The sequence below is a fragment of the Peromyscus californicus genome, unplaced genomic scaffold, assembly GCF_007827085.1.
Source record: "Peromyscus californicus insignis strain IS unplaced genomic scaffold, ASM782708v3 Scaffold_8__1_contigs__length_139910024, whole genome shotgun sequence".
Lineage (NCBI taxonomy): Eukaryota > Metazoa > Chordata > Mammalia > Rodentia > Cricetidae > Peromyscus > Peromyscus californicus.
Window position 1 is genome coordinate 99,669,274 of NW_026294606.1, and position 17,390 is coordinate 99,686,663.

General features: G+C 48.9%; 1 protein-coding gene across 1 annotated transcript in view; it reads left to right on the forward strand.

Moving 5' to 3' along the window:
• Fa2h (fatty acid 2-hydroxylase) overlaps nt 1–16,708 on the forward strand; it is a 54,481-nt gene extending 37,773 nt beyond the window's left edge. The window contains exons 3-7 of the mRNA XM_052727920.1: nt 6,631–6,773; nt 7,533–7,639; nt 12,721–12,893; nt 13,910–14,162; nt 15,306–16,708. Coding sequence (XP_052583880.1) covers nt 6,631–6,773; nt 7,533–7,639; nt 12,721–12,893; nt 13,910–14,162; nt 15,306–15,385 — 756 coding nt within the window. The 3' untranslated portion in view covers nt 15,386–16,708. The remainder of the gene's footprint in view (nt 1–6,630; nt 6,774–7,532; nt 7,640–12,720; nt 12,894–13,909; nt 14,163–15,305) is intronic.
• The last annotated feature ends 682 nt before the right edge of the window (nt 16,709–17,390 follow it).

A 17,390-nucleotide genomic window follows, 5' to 3' on the forward strand; every position in this document is an offset into this window, starting at 1 on the left:
CATGCTCAGGATCAGGCCCAACTCTAGCATCTGTGGCTGAGAAGTCAATCTTCAGTGTTCTCACCTGTAATACGAGGTTATCACAGTCCCCAGTCTGATGATTAAGGCTTCTCACCTGTAATATGAGGTTATCACAGTCCCCAGTCTGATGATTAAGGCTTATGGAAGATAATGAGTTTGGGACCAGAGCCCAGGATGGCTTGTCTCTAGGGCATAGAGGAGGTAGCCAGGACTTCCAGGGAGGCTTTTGTCCCTCACTGCTCTCCCCACTGGCTTGCTGCTTGGAAGCCCATCCTCTGCCTCCCTGCCTCAGAAAGCTGTCCTGGAGCAGATGCTCTGGGGTTCCAGGGGACATCTTCAAACAATTGCTTGAGCTCTTGGCAGTAGGAGGAGCTACTGGCATCCAGCTGTTGCCTCCTCCTGCCCTTGCTCCCCTGGGGAAAAGCAGATGATGAGCACTTGCTGCTGGGTTGAGCAGCCCCAGAGGAGTGTCCTGTGCCACCTGGTTCCTGTGCTGCCCAAGAGGAAGGGGATCCAGAGATCAAGAAGGAGAGCAGAGGCAGCCCCTCCTCACCCTGGCAGCAGGCCCTCTGCCCACTTTCTGGGCAGCAGGCTGCCCTTTCCTCCTGCTGCATGCTGCTGCCAGCTGCATTCCTGGCATAGCCAGGAGCAGCCTCCCCCTTCCTGGCTGGGCAGGGGCAGAGCTGTGTTGGGGGAAGGGCATGGGGTACACAAGATGCTTGGCCTAGACAGTCACTGATTTGCATCTGCATTCCGGGCCCAGTCTGTTGCTCAGGTCTATGAGCCACCCAAGAAGGCCCTGAGTCCAGCAACCTACCCACTCCAGAGTAGTTTCTGAGCATATCCTCACCTTCATCCACACAGCCCTGCACTGAGCACTAGCCTTGGCCTGTTCTGAGCATCAGGCCCACAGGTTCAAAGTGAGGGTAGACGTGGAAGTCCCCAGATGCCTGGGAGCTGGAGGCAGGATCTATGTCCTATTTTCTCTCCTTTTCCCCACCAACCTCACACAGTGGCCCTAGCCCCTTACAGTGCATTCCCCTGTGCCCTGAGCTTTAGTCAGGGCTGAGTGGGAGGACAGGACCCGGGGCCAGCTCAGAGGAAGGAAGCCACTTCCCCGGGAGGGCAGGGGCCCAAGGAAGTGTCTGCCTGGTAAAGAAGGAACAGGCTCCTTTCTACCTCACTAGATCCCATCCAGGCAGTCAACCGACATTATCCCTTCTCAAAATCAGTTTCCTGCAGCTTCCATGTTGGAAATGACTAGCAAGCGAGAACCTGTTCCTACCTAGTGAAGACACTGTCCTTCAGTAACCAGGAGTAGAAGAAAGCTGAAAAAAGTCAGTATGCAGCCGGGCGGTGGTGGCTCAAACCTTTAATCCCAGCACTTGGGAGGCAGAACCAGGCAGATCTCTGTGAGTTCGAAGCCAGCCTGGCCTACGGAGTGAGTTCCAGGAAAGGCGCAAAGCTACGCAGAGAAACCCTGTCTTGAATAACCAAAAAAAAAAATAAAAATAAAAAATAAATAAGTCAGTATGCATGTAGCAGCTAAACCAGGCCTAGCACCAGGTAAAGGTTCTAGCTCTTGGGAAATTGTTTTGAGGGTGCTACAAACTAGGGAAGGAGCCAGATATGGTGGCATATGCCTGTAATTCCATCTCTTGAGAAGCAGAGACAGGAGAATTATCTCAAGTTCGAGGACAGCCTAGTCTACATATTGAGATCCAGCTCATCCAGGGCTGCATAGCATAGCAAGACCCTGTCTCAGAATACACCACCAGGAGCCTGTGAGATGGCTCAGCCAGTGAAGGCATCTGCTGCCAAGCCTGACGAACTGAGTTCATTTACAGGACCCACCTGGTGGAGGGGGAGACCCAACCTAGAGACTGTCTGCCCTCTGCTAGCACACTGTGACACTCTCATGAGAGCATGTACACATGCATGCTCACACACACACACACACACACACACACACACACACACACACACACAAATAAATAAAATGTAATTTATAAAAACATCAAAACAAAAACTTACAGAAGGAGGTAAGGAGGTCCCCACTATAGGATCAACCGACCAACTCCACCGCACGAACTAGCCCTTGGGGGCCTATATTTATTCCAAACATAGGGAGAAAATCAATGGGCCTGCACTTCTATACCTGTATGGACATCTCACTTTACCCTGCTCCCCCTCCCAAAATAGTAGGATAGAGACCCTATGCTAAAATTATTGGTGTATGCCCTTGCTGGTGAGAGGGATTTTTGCAGGGGTAGATGCAAGGCTTTTAGCCTCTGGAGTCAAGTGACTCTCCTTGGGTTCCAAGGGAACTATCTCAGATAGACACAGTGTGGGATTAAAAAAAAATGGGCAGATTCCAGGCAGTGATGGCACATGTCTTTAATCCCAGCACTTGGGAGGCAGAGGCAGGCAGATGGATCTTTGAGGCCAGCCTGGTCTACATAGTGAGTCCCAGGACAGCCAGAGCTTAAAAAAACAAAACAAAACAAAAAACAAAACAAAAAAAAAATGTCTTGAAAAAAAAAGAAGACAACAAAAAAATGGGCAGATCACAGGCAGCCTTGGCACGGTGTAGTGCCATATATAGAGGGCATCAGGGCCTGCTGGTCTACCTAGACAGTAGCTGAAATCCTGTGTACAGGTTAGATGGGCGACAGGACATCAAAGGACAGACCACATTGTTGGAGAACTGTGTTCTTTTTTTCTTTTTTTTCTTTTTTTTTTTTTTTTTTGGTTTTTCGAGACAGGGTTTCTCTGTGTAACAGTCCTGGCTGTCCTAGAACTCCCTTTGTAGACCAGGCTGGCCTCGAACTCACAGAGATCCGCCTGCCTCTGCCTCCCGAGTGCTGGGATTAAAGGCGTGTGCCACCACTGCCCGGCGAGCTGTGTTCTGTGAACACCTCTTCAGCAGTCCAGCCTTCCTTCTGTATCTGCTCTGTCTTGTGGCTCACTGACACATTTCTTCCTGTGTCTCCACTGAATTAAAGTTATAATACTATGTTACTTTCTTCTTGCTTTGCAAAGTAAGAGCAAAACAGATCAACATAACAATTTACCCAAACCTTTGATAGGTGGAGAGAGGAGGCCCACCTGGCCACACGTCTGAGTAATAACTGCAAGTGGTTTTCTTTTTATTGCACGTACTTATTGGGGGGCCCATGCGTGCCACAGCATTTGTGTGGAGGTCAGAAAACAGCTTGGGGAAGTCAGTTATCTCCTTCTACTGTGTCGGTCCCAGGGGTGGAACTCAGGTTATCAGTGCCTTAATCCACCGAGCCACCTCACTGACCTTAAATGGTTGTTTTCTTAAAATATCTAAGGCCAGATTAAATGTACAAATGAAACTTAGACATATGGGTGTCATTTGTAACATGCAAACACACGACATAGAAGATCCAGGGGTCTCATCTGAGACAGATGGTGATAAAATAAAAGATGCAGGTATCACCCTTAGAACAACAACTAGAAGGAAAAACTCAGAGACATCACTAAAAAACAGTGGAGGTGTTAATGTAAAATGTCTTAAAATACTTAGTTCAGGAAGGATTAAGATGGTTCATCAGGTAACAGCTCCCGCCAACAGAACTGACCATCTAAATTCAATCCCTGGGATTCCACATGGTAGTAGAAAGAGAGAACTGAGTCTCACAAGTTGTCCTCTGACCTCCACAAATCCTCTGTGGCTTGTGTGTGCCCTCACACATATACACGCATACAACGTAAGTAAATAAAATGTTTAAAATTTCTTAAAAATAAAATACAAAATTACAGCAAATAAGAAAGGACAGAGGAGATAGAAAACAGCAGGAAAGAATAAACATAAACAAATTTGGGATGGGGAGATGACTCAATGGGCAGAGTGCTTGCTGCATAAGGGTTAGAACCGAAGGACCTCAGAGCAAGGCATTCCCCATAGTGAACGGGCAGTTCAACAAAAAGATATAACAGGGCAACCTTGACAGATTACTGGACTCGGTATCACATCTGTAAATGACAATAATTATAGTACCTGTTTAGTTGGGAATGCTGAGAAATGAGTGAATGGTGTAGGCCATGTGGAGTTGACATATATATAGCACATGCTCCGTGAGTGTTGATGTTGGGGCAAAGCTTCAAGCTTTCATGTGACCTTGCCCAGCTCCTTCTAGAGTGAGACTCTGCAGGCCACTGCATGATAAGGTATAAACATGGTGTACTAGAAGGTTCCTCCCATTCTTTTTCCTGGTATAAAGTATGCATGCATACTTGGAGACTCGGGATGGAGACATGGAAGCCTTGAGACTGTCTACATCACTGGACCAAGGCATGAGGTCAAGGAGACTGGAGTCAGGAAGGGACCAGCAACCGAATGGGGCTTGGACCTCTTTCCATGGTCACAAACTCAAGAAGAGTGACTGGTGGCCTTACCTGCCCGCTTCAGGACACCTACACCCCTTTCCCAAGGCTGTGATGGCAACAGTAGAGAGGCTCCAGAGAGACTGGGGACAGCGGAAGGCCAGCTCCTGGGAGAGCTGCTGGGGCTCAGCCAGCTTTGACAAGGAGGCCTGTGAAGGATGAGCAGCTTCCAGAATCATGGCAGTGTCTCTCTCCCAGGCTTGCTCATTGTTCCTCTGCTTCTCTGTCTCGGGCACCTTGCTCCTGTGGTGGCCGCCTGCCTCTGTTGAAGACTGACCTCTTGTATTGGGGGCCCTCACTCTGGATTTGGGGGTATTGGGCTGCCAGCTTTGCTTACAAGAAACCGAGCGGCTCTGAGAGGTACGGACGCTTGCTCGGGATCTCACAGCTGGTAAGCAGCAAGACAGGATTTCAGAATGGGCCCTGACTTTAAGTTCATTGTTCATTGCTGTTTGGAATCCAGATTAATCTTATTCAATACACTAAGTCACCAGAAATCTTTGAGTACTTCTCATTGGCTACCGACCGGTAAAGCCTCCAAACTCTTTGGCTCTGTATTTCTATGAGTAAAACTTTGGTCATATTTTTTCTATATGTCTGTGTTAACCTATATGTAATTTATGTATGGTACTCTTGTAGTCTGTGAATCAGAACACAGTCAGATATGATTTAAATCTGTGTGTGTGTGTGTGTGTGTGTGTGTGTGTGTGTGTGTGTGTATATCAATATCACAAGTACAAATAGGGTCTCTGGGGGTGGGAGAGATGGCTCAGGACCCAGGTTTGGTTCTCTGCACTTACAATGGGCAGTTCATAGCCACTGGTAACTCCAGTTTCAGGGGATTCAGTGCCTTTTTCTGACCTCCACGGTCAGCAGACACACACACACACACACACACACACACACACACACATGTATGTGCACACACATGCAGACAAACACTAATACACATAAAAATAAAATAAATAAATCCCTAAATTTGGAAAGTAAATAAGATCCCCAATCTCTTCCTTGGGGGTGAGTCCGTGAGTGCTGCTGAGGTTTATATAATGTGTGTCTGGGGAACAGATGGCCTGGTAGATGAAGCGCCATTCCTGGACCTGAATAGAGTGTACTATTAAGCCCTCAGCAGATTTCTTCCTGCAATTCACAGAGCAGTGTCAAGGAACTGCTCTCTAATATGGACCACGGTTGTTTCCACCCCTGCGTCTGTACCCATACTCCCTGTAGTTACCCTCCCCACCTAGCCAAATCTTCCATGTTGATGAACAAACCCCAGACCATGTTCAAAGTCTTGCTTACTCTAGATCTGATCATTGGTGGCGATCCTCTTGCCTCTGAATCGTGGCATCCTTGAGTCAGCAGTGAACTGTCTTGCTTAGGGTGCTTCCTCCTGCTGAATACCTCCCACGGGTGTCGTTATTACCTGTTTTATAGCTGAGGGGACTGGGTTTCAGAAAGTTCAAATAATTTCCCCAAAGTCAAGCAGTGAGTGGTAGAACCAGGATTTGAACCCAGGACTGACTCTAGAGTCTCTAAGTACTAAGCTGTGTGAAACAAAAGTGGTCTTCTACACACCTGTTGATTCTTTCCAGCACCTAGCACACCTATATGCACACTGGCAAAAATCAAAATACACAAAAATCAAATGTTAAGCAAATTATTGAGTGAGTAATTATTTGAATGAATAGATGAATGAAATATCCAGGCCAACATCAAGAAGAAAGTCTGCAGTGGAGGAAAAGGGGCCTCCATTTATGATGCAACCCCTGGTGATGCAGAATATATTGGTTCTTGTATATGTAGAGTCCAGCATGGGCTCTCAGACATCGTTACCAGGTTTCAACCTATCTAGCTCTTGGTTTGGCCACACTCTATGCTCTCTGGGTCATTAGTTGGGCTCTGCTGGCAACTCTGGACTCTACCAACTTAGCAACTCCAGTGGGAGGAACAGGTTATCTGAAGGCTCTTGGTTCAAGCAAGCTTAGGCCATGGGCCTGATCTGGATTCCACATCCAGGGGCCGGAAGGGGCAATGTAGTTAGATCTGGATTTCCCTCCCCAAAGCCACTGTGTATGTAGCTCCACACATACCACATGAGCTGAGGTGGTGCTAGAGCATAGGATGCCATAACCGAGAGATGTGGAAATGGATATCAGAAGTATGAATATCAAGGGTCCAATCTGTCTCTTGCAGGACCTGGTGGACTGGCAGAAGCCTCTTCTGTGGCAGGTGGGCCACTTGGGAGAGAAGTATGATGAGTGGGTTCACCAGCCGGTGGCCAGGCCCATTCGCCTCTTCCACTCTGACCTCATCGAGGCTTTCTCCAAGACTGTCTGGTGAGTACTATGCAGGGTCTGAGATGGGCCTCTCTGCTGGTAACACCAGTAAAATGTAGAAGGGGAGGGAGTAGTTGAGTTCCTCCTTAAAATAAAGGATCTATTGTAAATTCTTTGGGAGAGGGGGACAGGCTGTAGCCATAATCAATTTCTGCATGTGGTTTTATCTACTATCTGGGTAACATCCTACCATGTGCCTGTGCCTGATTTTTTCCAGACTCCTATGTAGGGTTAGAAGCCTTTAATGCACGCCAACAATTTTTCCTGCAATTAGTTCCCCCTGCCACAAGAGGACAGTGTCTATATAGCTGTCCAGAGTCAGTGATCATGGTACCCCATAATCTTGTCTGCCAGTGATTCATCTCAAGAGACAGAGTCAGACCAGGTGATAGTGGCGCACGCCTTTAATCTAAGAACTGGGGAGGCAGAGGCAGATGGAGCTCTGTGAGTTTGAGGCCAGCATGGTCTTCCAGGATAGAGAGAGCTATGCAAAGAAACCCTGTCTCAAAAAACCAGAGCGGGGGCGGGGGGTGGCAGATGGACTCACAGCTTCTCTGTTCTTTTCCCCTGATCCTCACAACATCGTGCCTTTTGACCACGGTTCTGCACATACTTTCTGCATGTGCTTATCTTGTTTGCTCTGTAGTTAAAATATGTGCCTCAGAGGAGCTGGACCCTGTTGCCCCTTCCCCTCCTCCCATGCATCTCTCTCTCTCTCTCTCTCTCTCTCTCTCTCTCGCCCTGATGGCCCTCCTGCAGGTATAGTGTCCCCATCATCTGGGTGCCCCTGGTGCTGTACCTCAGCTGGTCCTACTACCGAACCCTCAGCCAGGACAACACCCGGCTCTTCGCATCATTCACAACAGGTAACAACAACAAACCGGCTTCTTCCTGAATTGCTCCTGGGGGTCTTGAGGACAGGAAACTGTGTCCCCCATAGTCTTACGCTTCTATGGGCATAGAGAAACCACATCACAAACAGGTCAAAGTGAGGCTTAGCATAGAAAAAAAATTGTCCTCCCCAACCCCATGGATACACAAGTGAGCAACACATGAACAGACGCTAAACAAAGTCATATCATCACGTTCTTAGCAATAAAAAGACAGAGGAAGAGAACTTCTGAGATTAAGAACAGAGAATGTTCTAGGTGTGGCACTTCCCCTCTTGTAGTACTGTCATCCTTGGGAGGTGGAGACAGGAAGATCATTACAAGTTGAGGCTATCCTTACATACATTAGCAGGCCCAGGGCAGCCAGGGCCGTACAGTGAGGCCCTGTCTCAATTCAAATAACAGAGAATGTACAGCCTAGAATTCCTCATTGAGAGACTAAATGAAAACCAGGGATGGTGGGTACACGTGTAATCCTAGCACTTCAAGAACAAAGGCAAGGGAATTAGTTACTGTAAGCTGAAGGCCAGCCTCATCTACCATAGTATGTCCAAGGCTAACCAAGGCTAACCAGGGTTATATAATGAGTCTCTATCACAAAGGACAATAGATAGATAGATAGATAGATAGATAGATAGATAGATAGATAGATAGATAGATAGATGGAATCAGTATTATCAGGTGGCACAGCTACATGTAGATGAGTCCATGTTCACATCACAGATTGGAGGAGAACTTGGGGAAAAGATATGCAAGCACCATAGACCATCTTCAGAGCTAAGGGCCACACAATAGAAGCTGACCTGGTAGTGACACCTGATCCCCTCTACTTAGGGTGGAGCATGTGCCAGACTGTGTACTTTCCTGAGACTCCTCTCAGCAGCCCCATGGGAAAGGCATTTGCTGTCCCCTTTCAGAGTTGAGGAAGCATAGTTATTCCAGAAGGTATACATGTGTAAAAACATCACATAGTACATGGTTAAGTGCATACAATGTTATCTTCCAGGTCTTTTTCTGAGATGAGGGACTGGGAGATAACTCGTTTGGTAAAGCAATTGCTTCACAAGCATGAGAACCTGAGTTTGATCCCGGCATCTATATAAACATCCAGGCTTGGTGGTGAGCACTTGTAATCCCCCAGCTCAGGAGATAGAGACCGATGGGCCCCCAGCCTTCACTGGCCGGCCATTCTAGCCTAATTGGCCAGCCTCAAGTTCCAGTGAGAGACCCTGTCTCAAAAAACAAAGTGGCTGGCTCTTGAGGAGGAACAGCACCCAAGATTGTCCCCTGGTCTGTACGTGTATGCACACATACCTGCAGACATATGTGCATTCACACATACAAATGAACACACAACATAGAGCCTGGAAAAGGTAAATGAGTCATTCAGGGCCATATGGCCTAGGATGTGGAAACCAACTGCCCCCACCCCCAGCTTCCAGTTAGGGGACAGGAAACAGACAGAGTTTGGCATGGGCTGTTATCCAAAGCACACGTAGAACTGAGTTTTTCAGAGTGGCCACTCTGCCATCTTGGCTCACAGACTCAGTCTCCAGGCACATGCCTCTTCTCTTGCACAACTTCTCAAGTAATCTACCTGGCACCTTAGGGTATTGTCTGGGGGTATTGCTTCCCTCGTCTGATCACAATTTGCTCCTGACATGCACCAGACAGAGAGGCTTCTTCCTCCACACACAGAGGCTTCTCTTCTTCGTACATCCCCCGAGGACAGCAAGACAAGGGCCTCCCACAACATTGGGGCCCTCAGTTTATCTGCCTCACCCAAGATAGGGTGGGGGATGTGCACACTGTGGGAAGTGCCCCCGCAACCCAGCCCAGAGCCCAGAGGGTTACCGTGCACACCCCACTAGCCACAGTTACCCTTTTCGGCCCACGCTGAATAGCTCAGGCACAGCACAGGGCTTGTTGCTCAGAGGCCTGCTCACTGAATCGCCCACTGTCTGCCCAGCACTCCCCTAACAATTACCAACAGTGGCAGGGCCGCCGGGGCTGGTAGCCAGAGGGGGAAGGGGACGCTAAAGCTTTGGCCCAGGTCCCTCTGCTGGATTCCTCCAGAGATGCCACTCAGTACCAGCTCCGGCCCGATGGGCAGACTAGGCGATACTGGGGTGAGGAGGCGGGTGGAGGCTTGACCTATAGGAAAGGGCTGTTCTCCATGGCAAGGACAGTGATTTGAGGGCTCCACAGCACCACAGGCCTCTGCAGACAGCTAAAATGTGCCTGTGTGATAAAGGTCCAGTGTGGCAGGCTGGCAAGCTGGGGCCGCAATGCCAGCAACAGTGGCATGAGAGACACATTGCCTCATGCATTCCTCCTCCTGCAGGTCACCATGCAAGGCACAGGTCACAGGCAGAGCAAATAAGAACTCTTAAAGCGAGGTAAAGGGACACTCAGCGGGGTCCCATTGCAGCTACTGGACAAATAATGCCCTAGAATGAATGCGGAAGAGCTAGGGTGCCGGGGGGAGTGAAAGCTCAAGGGGGAACAGCGGCTTCTGGAGAGGAACGCAGCACATGAGATCCAATTGGAGCTGCAGCTCGTGTTCGTTCCCAGGTGAGGGGTAATTCCCAGGCACCTAGAAATTCACCTGGAGCCGTTTGTCAGAATGAGGTATGGCCTGACTCTGGCCCAAAATCTAGTGGTCACTCCTGCTTCCCACCTGCCCAGGCTTTCTCCCTTCCACAGCAGCCCCCGTGGCCATTGGTCCAGGGCCTGCCTACAGACCACCTGGGCCCTTCGGAGGTACCTCTCAAAGCTGCCTCCCTCTGAGCCTGGTCTGCTCCTAGGGTGGCACGGATCCAATTTCATCCAGGCACAAACCACAAAGAGCTTTCTCTACCGTTTCTCTCCTGATAAGTGTGAGCCTGTCGTGTTAAGCTGGACACATAAAGAAGACCTTACTTATAGAAAAGCCTTATCTCGCCAGCCTAGGCTACAGAGTGAAATCCAGGAAAGGCACAAAGCTACACAGAGAAACCCTGTCTCGAAAAACAAAAAAAGAAAGGAAGGAAGGAAGGAAGGAAGGAAGGAAGGGAGGGAGGGAGGGAGGAAGGAAGGGAGGAAGGGAGGGAGGAAGGAAGGAAGGAAAAAAAGAAGAAAAACCTTATCTCCAAGCTGGGGGCAAAGAATCAATGATATCACAGTTCCTAGTGCTTCAGGGTAGTACCAGAGGGCAGAGCAAGATGCACAAGCCAGCCAGAGTGGGTGAAGACAAATGTCAGGGCCACATGGACTAGATCCCCCAGGACAAGAAAGGCAAAGGGACTCCAGGGCAGAGCATTAGCAAATTCGTATGTGCGGGAGAAAATGGCATGGCACACTGAAGGAACCACTGGTGGTTTGATTTGGCCCCTGTAGGTGACATATCTAGAAGATCAAGACTTGAGGGACATGGGACGTTGTGTTTGGGGGGGGACTAGACTTTGTTTACTGGCCATGAGGTATCCCTGAATGGTTTAACGAGGTATAGAAGCAGGAGCAGAGGCCTGAGATTGTCCTGGGGCCTGATAGGTAATAAGGTAGAGGGATTCGGAACAGAGAACCGGGGTTGGGGAGATGGCACAGCAGTTAAAGAGCATGTACTTAGAAATAAATATCTAGAAAGAAAAGTAGTGAACTGAGATGGATGGACAGATGGATAGACAAGTGGATTTAAGTTACAGATTGGGCATGGCAGTGCAAGAGGCTGTCGAGAAATCAAGGATATATCCCTCTTCTCTGCACGCCATTGCTTTAGCCATATACCTGTGGGGAGGCTATCTCAATAATAGATAAGCAGACAAAATGCAAACGGGGTAAGATTCACACACCATAAAACTAGCCATTTTAACTCGAATAGCACAGTGGCTTTTAGTTCTGGCACCATCTCTATCTAGTTCCAAGTCCTTTGGTCACCTCCAAAGGAAACTCAGACCAGATGAGCAGTTGCTCCCCACCTCCATCCAGATACATAACTACACTTGCACAACCTTCCCACCTCCATCCACACACATGACTACACCTGCACAACCTTCCCACCTCCATCCACACACGTGACTACACCTGCACAACCTTCCCACCTCCATCCACACACATGACTACACCCGCACAGCCTTCCCACCTCCATCCACACACATGACTACACCTGCACAGCCTTCCCACCTCCATCCACACACGTGACTACACCCGCACAGCCTTCCCACCTCCATCCACACACATAACTACACCCGCACAGCCTTCCCACCTCCATCCACACACGTGACTACACCCACACAGCCTTCCCACCTCCATCCAGACATATAACTACACCCTCACAACCTTCCCACCTCCATCCACACACATGACTACACCCTTACAGCCTTCCCACCTCCATCCACACACATAACTACACCTGCACAGCCTTCCCACCTCCATCCAGACACTTGACTACACCCGCACAGCCTTCCCACCTCCATCCACACACGTGACTACACCCGCACAGCCTTCCCACCTCCATCCACACACGTGACTACACCCTCACAGCCTTCCCACCTCCATCCACACACATGACTACACCTGCACAGCCTTCCCACCTCCATCCAGACACATGACTACACCCTCACAGCCTTCCCACCTCCATCCAGGCTGCTAGTTTTCCTCGGATCCTATGATTTCAAGTCTATTGACCTCTCTGTATTTAGGTTTTCCTGTCCTTCCTGTCCATCCACTCCCATGCACACGGTCCGCAGCTGTTCATTCCTTCTATCAGTGACTGCTGGCTCTGATGGCTCTTTCGAGATGGTCTCCTTCCCTTCCCCCATGCCACCGAGTCACCCTCTTCTAGGTAGAGAATCAACACTCAGCCAGAGCTGTGCCTCCTACAGCCCCCATTAGGAAAACCTTGGCTGCCTGACCAGTAGCCCCTTCGCTCTAGTAAAGAACCTTTCCCAAGCCCACTACAGATTCTCACAGTCTTCCTCCCCTGTTCCCATAGGGCTTTTCAGTGTAGCCGCCCATAGCTACTAGGCAGAGGGCAGTGACACCCATTAACCCTGAGCATCTCTCTGGCTCCACCGCAGATTACTCAGTGGCGGTGCCCAAGTCCATGTTCCCAGGCCTCTTTGTGTTGGGCATGCTCTTCTGGACCCTCATGGAGTATGTCATCCACCGTTTCCTGTTCCACATGAAGCCCCCCAGCGACAGCCATTACCTCATCATGCTGCACTTTGTTATGCACGGCCAGCACCACAAGGTGAGCAGTATGGGTCCCGCTCCAGGCCCAGCACACACAGCCAGCTCCAGGAAGCCTTGCAGCTATCGCCAGCTCCCAAGAGTCTTCCTGAGAATCCAGTTCTGGGCTTGGAGTGATGGACACAGAAGATGTTTGTGCTTACTCAGAGGGGTGACTGGGCTGGACATTCTCATCTGAGCCAGAGAGGGACAATATGAGTACGATTCGTACATACTCTTGTGTTATGCACACACCATGATTATTAACACTGATGTCTATGCATCACCCAAATTCATCATCATCTTTGATGCTTACAACTCGTTCATTGACCTAGTCATGTTCTTTGAATACTGCAGGTAGCGTACTAGATTTCAGTGAACAAAGCAGACAAAACCCCTCGCCCTTGTGAAGGTTGTCTTCTGAAGGTGGTGCTCCTGTGCTCCTGTCCCACAGTGGAGACTGAAGCTTGGGGAGACTAAGGAACTGAGTAACCCTCCCTCTTCCTTTGAGGGTCAAGAGCCAAAGGCTTAGGCTCTGATTCTCTGCCTCACTGTAAACCATCTTCAACAAAGATGCTTCCAATTGAGAAATGGGGAAGGGGAACATCATATTCAACTCCTAGGATCCTCTCACCACAGGCTGTATCCACCCAGATTGCTGATGTGCGGCTCTCCCACATGACTCCAGAATGTCCCTCTAGCAAAGGGCTTGGTAGATGAGGTCAGGACTCCTGTCTGGTAGCTAATAAGTTCCAGAACCCAAGTGATCTCAGGAGCATGGTGTGTCCTTGTGCAGTTTGCCAAGTCCCATCCTGGCTAGTAAATAAGAAGAAGGATACTTTCTCTGGGTCTTTCAGGCATGTTGACCTGCCTGTCCCAAAGCTACAAAGATACCAAGCCTTTCCAGGACAGGTCACTCTCCCCTCAGTGGAACACCTGGCTGCTCCACTCTGTGAGTAGCATCTCTTGACATACCATGACCACAAATAGGCCACCAGCCTTGGGCTGCCTCTGGTAACCACGCCTCTCTGTCCACAGGCACCCTTTGATGGCTCCCGCCTGGTCTTCCCCCCAGTGCCAGCTTCTCTAGTGATTGCCTTCTTCTATGTGTTCCTGAGGCTCATCCTGCCGGAGGCCGTGGCAGGCATCATCTTTGCAGGGGGGCTCCTGGGCTATGTCCTCTATGACATGACCCATTACTATCTGCACTTTGGCTCACCACACAAGGGCTCCTACCTGTACAACATGAAGGCCCACCACGTCAAGCATCACTTTGAATACCAGAAATCAGGTAAGGCTGGGCTTCTCAGCCTTTATTTTTGATTATTGACTTATTTGGCACATTCAGCCCCCAACTAAGAGCTGGCCTCCGTTCAGGGAATGTCATATGCCGAGAGCTCTTTTGTGTAGATAGCTGTGCAAAGGGGCAAACATGGAAATTAATACATGGCAAAGATTGTCTCAGACAGTGATAAGTGTCTTTAAAAAAAGCAGGAAAGCATTGGGCTAGGTATAGTAGTGTACCCCTTTAAACTCAGCACTCTAGAGCCTGAGATAGGCAGATCTTTGTGAGTTTGAGGCCAGCCTGGTCTACATAGGGAGTTCCAGGCTAGCCAGAGCTATAGCATAAGACTCTGTCTCAAAAAAAAAAAAAAAAGGGAAAAAGAAAATTTCATGATATATTGCCAGAGTATTACCATCTTAACGTGTAATTAACATAAAAGCATTAATGACCCTCTTACACTCCCTTATACTATTTTGTACCAAGAGCACATCTCAATACATATGCTACATTTTCATCAGGAATACTTGATCTTTATCTATGTTTTTCAATAAAATCTATAGTTAAAAAGACAGATTCACAGATATAAGTTGTTCCAAACATACTTCTGAGTTAACTAGTAACTGAGTCAAATATATATGTGCACATCAAAACTTAATTTGAATTGAGTGAAATCAGAAATCAGTTCCTCTGAAGCTCTAGCCACTCCCAGCACTCATTAGCCAAGTGCTCACTGTGACTCCCTTGCTGGCATGTAAAGCCCTAGATCAGGTAATTCAAGGTCACTGCAGATGTCATTGGAGCTGAGACCCAAATGAAAAGAAGGCAGTGTCTGGGAAGTAGGCCTTTCCAGGAGCAGCACCCTGAGGCAGGAATGAACTTGACCCAGCAAGGAAGAGGGAGAAGCTGAGGAGGGCAGTGTTGGCGAACACAGGTAGGGCCAGGCCCATCCAGGAACTCAGACCGCAGAAGGAATCTGGGGTTACACCACCTATATCTTGGAGAACAGTAGAGACACAGGTGTTTGGCCCTTGGGAAGGGCTGCGGGACAGATGTTGAAATTTCCCCTAGCTCTACCTACACAAGTCAATTCCTTTGTGTGCTAATGTCTGCTCTAATGTCTTATCTTCTGCCCTGTGTCTCCCTCTGCAGGGTTTGGCATCAGCACTAAATTGTGGGATTACTTTTTCCACACCCTCATACCAGAGGAATCCCACCCGAAGATGCAGTGACAGCCCCTAGACCCTCTGTTCTGCCCTCGGTCTAGCCCTGGCCCCTGCACCCTGTCCTACCCCCGCCTCCATCCAAACTCTGCTGGGATCAGCTTGGCCAGGCAGGATGGGCTCTGTCTAGCCCTGGGGCTTGGTGGAGACCTTAAGGCAGGACTTCCCTTCTGGCTTACTGTGTGAGGATAGCATCCTCTTGATAGCCAAGTGGCCCTTGGGGACCAGTTCATTCTCAGAGAATTATGACCTCCTCATTGGCATCTCTGCCTAAGCTTCAGCCCTCAGTACTGATTCAGGGTCCAGGTAATGACCCCAAGGGGCATGAAGGAAACTGACCCCACCTGTGCCTTCGAACCCTGGGCTCCCTGGGAGCTTCCCCACGCAGCAGAGGGGCCACTGTGCACACAGCAGAAGCATGGTGTGCAGGCCTGTGGCCACATCTTACCCTCCTGCTCTTTCTTGAGAGTTTGATGGTTCAGAAGTGAATGAAGGGCTATCCCGAGAAGAGGCAGTGCGACGCCTCCCACAGGCCATGCCCAGACTCCAGGACAGCCACTCTGGACCCTGCCAACCCCAGATACCAGCTGTACCACCAGCTGCCTCAGTGGAAGTAAGCCGGCATTTATCTACCTGGGCAGAAAGCCTGAGGGTGGCTGGCATCTGGTGCAAGGCTGACAGGACCTCTGGCCCTTGTCTTTGGGAATCAACAGCTGCTTTCTCCATCTCCCCTCTGCCCCAAACCACAAAACCGCTCCCCAAAGGAGGCTGGAGAGGTTTCTGCACTGGTGAGAGCCCCGCCCTAGCCCTTGCCATTCTTGGCCTCCGCCTACACAGGTGGATGCCTGCCCCAACTCAGGACCCTCCCAGCAGTGCCTCCTGAAGCCAAGAATGGGCTTTCATGTGGTGCCTTATTGCCTTCCCCACCCTGAGACCGTTCTTCCTTGTAACCAGAGCCCTCACTGCTCCTGAAGTCTTATTTATAAATTACATAAATATTCTTAATCTGACCTCAAATGAAGTAGCTGGTCAGATGGCCCTTTCTAATCCTATGTGTTGAGCTTATATATATATATATATATATAAAAAATCATCTTGCCTTCCTTTTTGTTCTTTCCTACCCACAAGCCATTACTACTTGAAACTTGTCAAAAACCCAGTGGGTGCAAAGACTAAAGAGAAGCAGTGTGACTGGTCCTGTGATTTATGCTGTTTACGGTGAAGCTATCTAGAGATTTTGAGATAAATATACAAACTGTGGTTGTGAAATAAAGATGTAAATAAATTGTATATTTTGAAAAATAAAACATTGAGAAGAAACCAACAAAGATCCGCCAGTGTTTGTTGATGGTGACTGACCCCATCATGACTGGGAAAGAGGAATGGTCTAGAAGGAAGATGGTATTTCACTGAGAAGCTTGTATAAAGTTGCTGGGGAGTGGGAAATAAAAAGCTGACTGGCAGGCCAGGTGTTGTAGCACATACCTTCAACCCCAGCAGGGACAGAGGCAGAGGCAGGCAAATCTCTGAGTTTGAAGCCAGCCTGGGCTACAGAGCGAGTTCCAGGACAGCCAGGGCTACCCAAAGAAACCCTGTCTCAAAAAAAAAAAAAAAAAAACCCAAACAAACAAAAAAAGCTGACTATTACCCTCTTTCTTGGCTTTTATTTTTTCTTTATTATATTTATTTATTAATTTTGTATGTATGTGTACTTGCATACCATGGTGAACATGTGGAGGTCAGAGAACAATTTGCAGGAGTCAGTTTTCTCTTTCTACCATATGATCCTGTTCTGAAGTATCCACCAGAGAAGACTACTCAGACACAGGTTTGAGTCAACAGAGAGTCTTTATTAAAGCTGACCAGCAACTACAGTGGGTGTTCAGGATCCTAGTGTAGCCCCAAACCTTTCTCAGATGAGCTTTTCAACACAAAACCACATCCCGGGTTGACACAGCTCAGTTAGCAAGAGCAGTTAGCTAGAAGCAGAACTGCAGAAGCCAAAAAGCAAGCT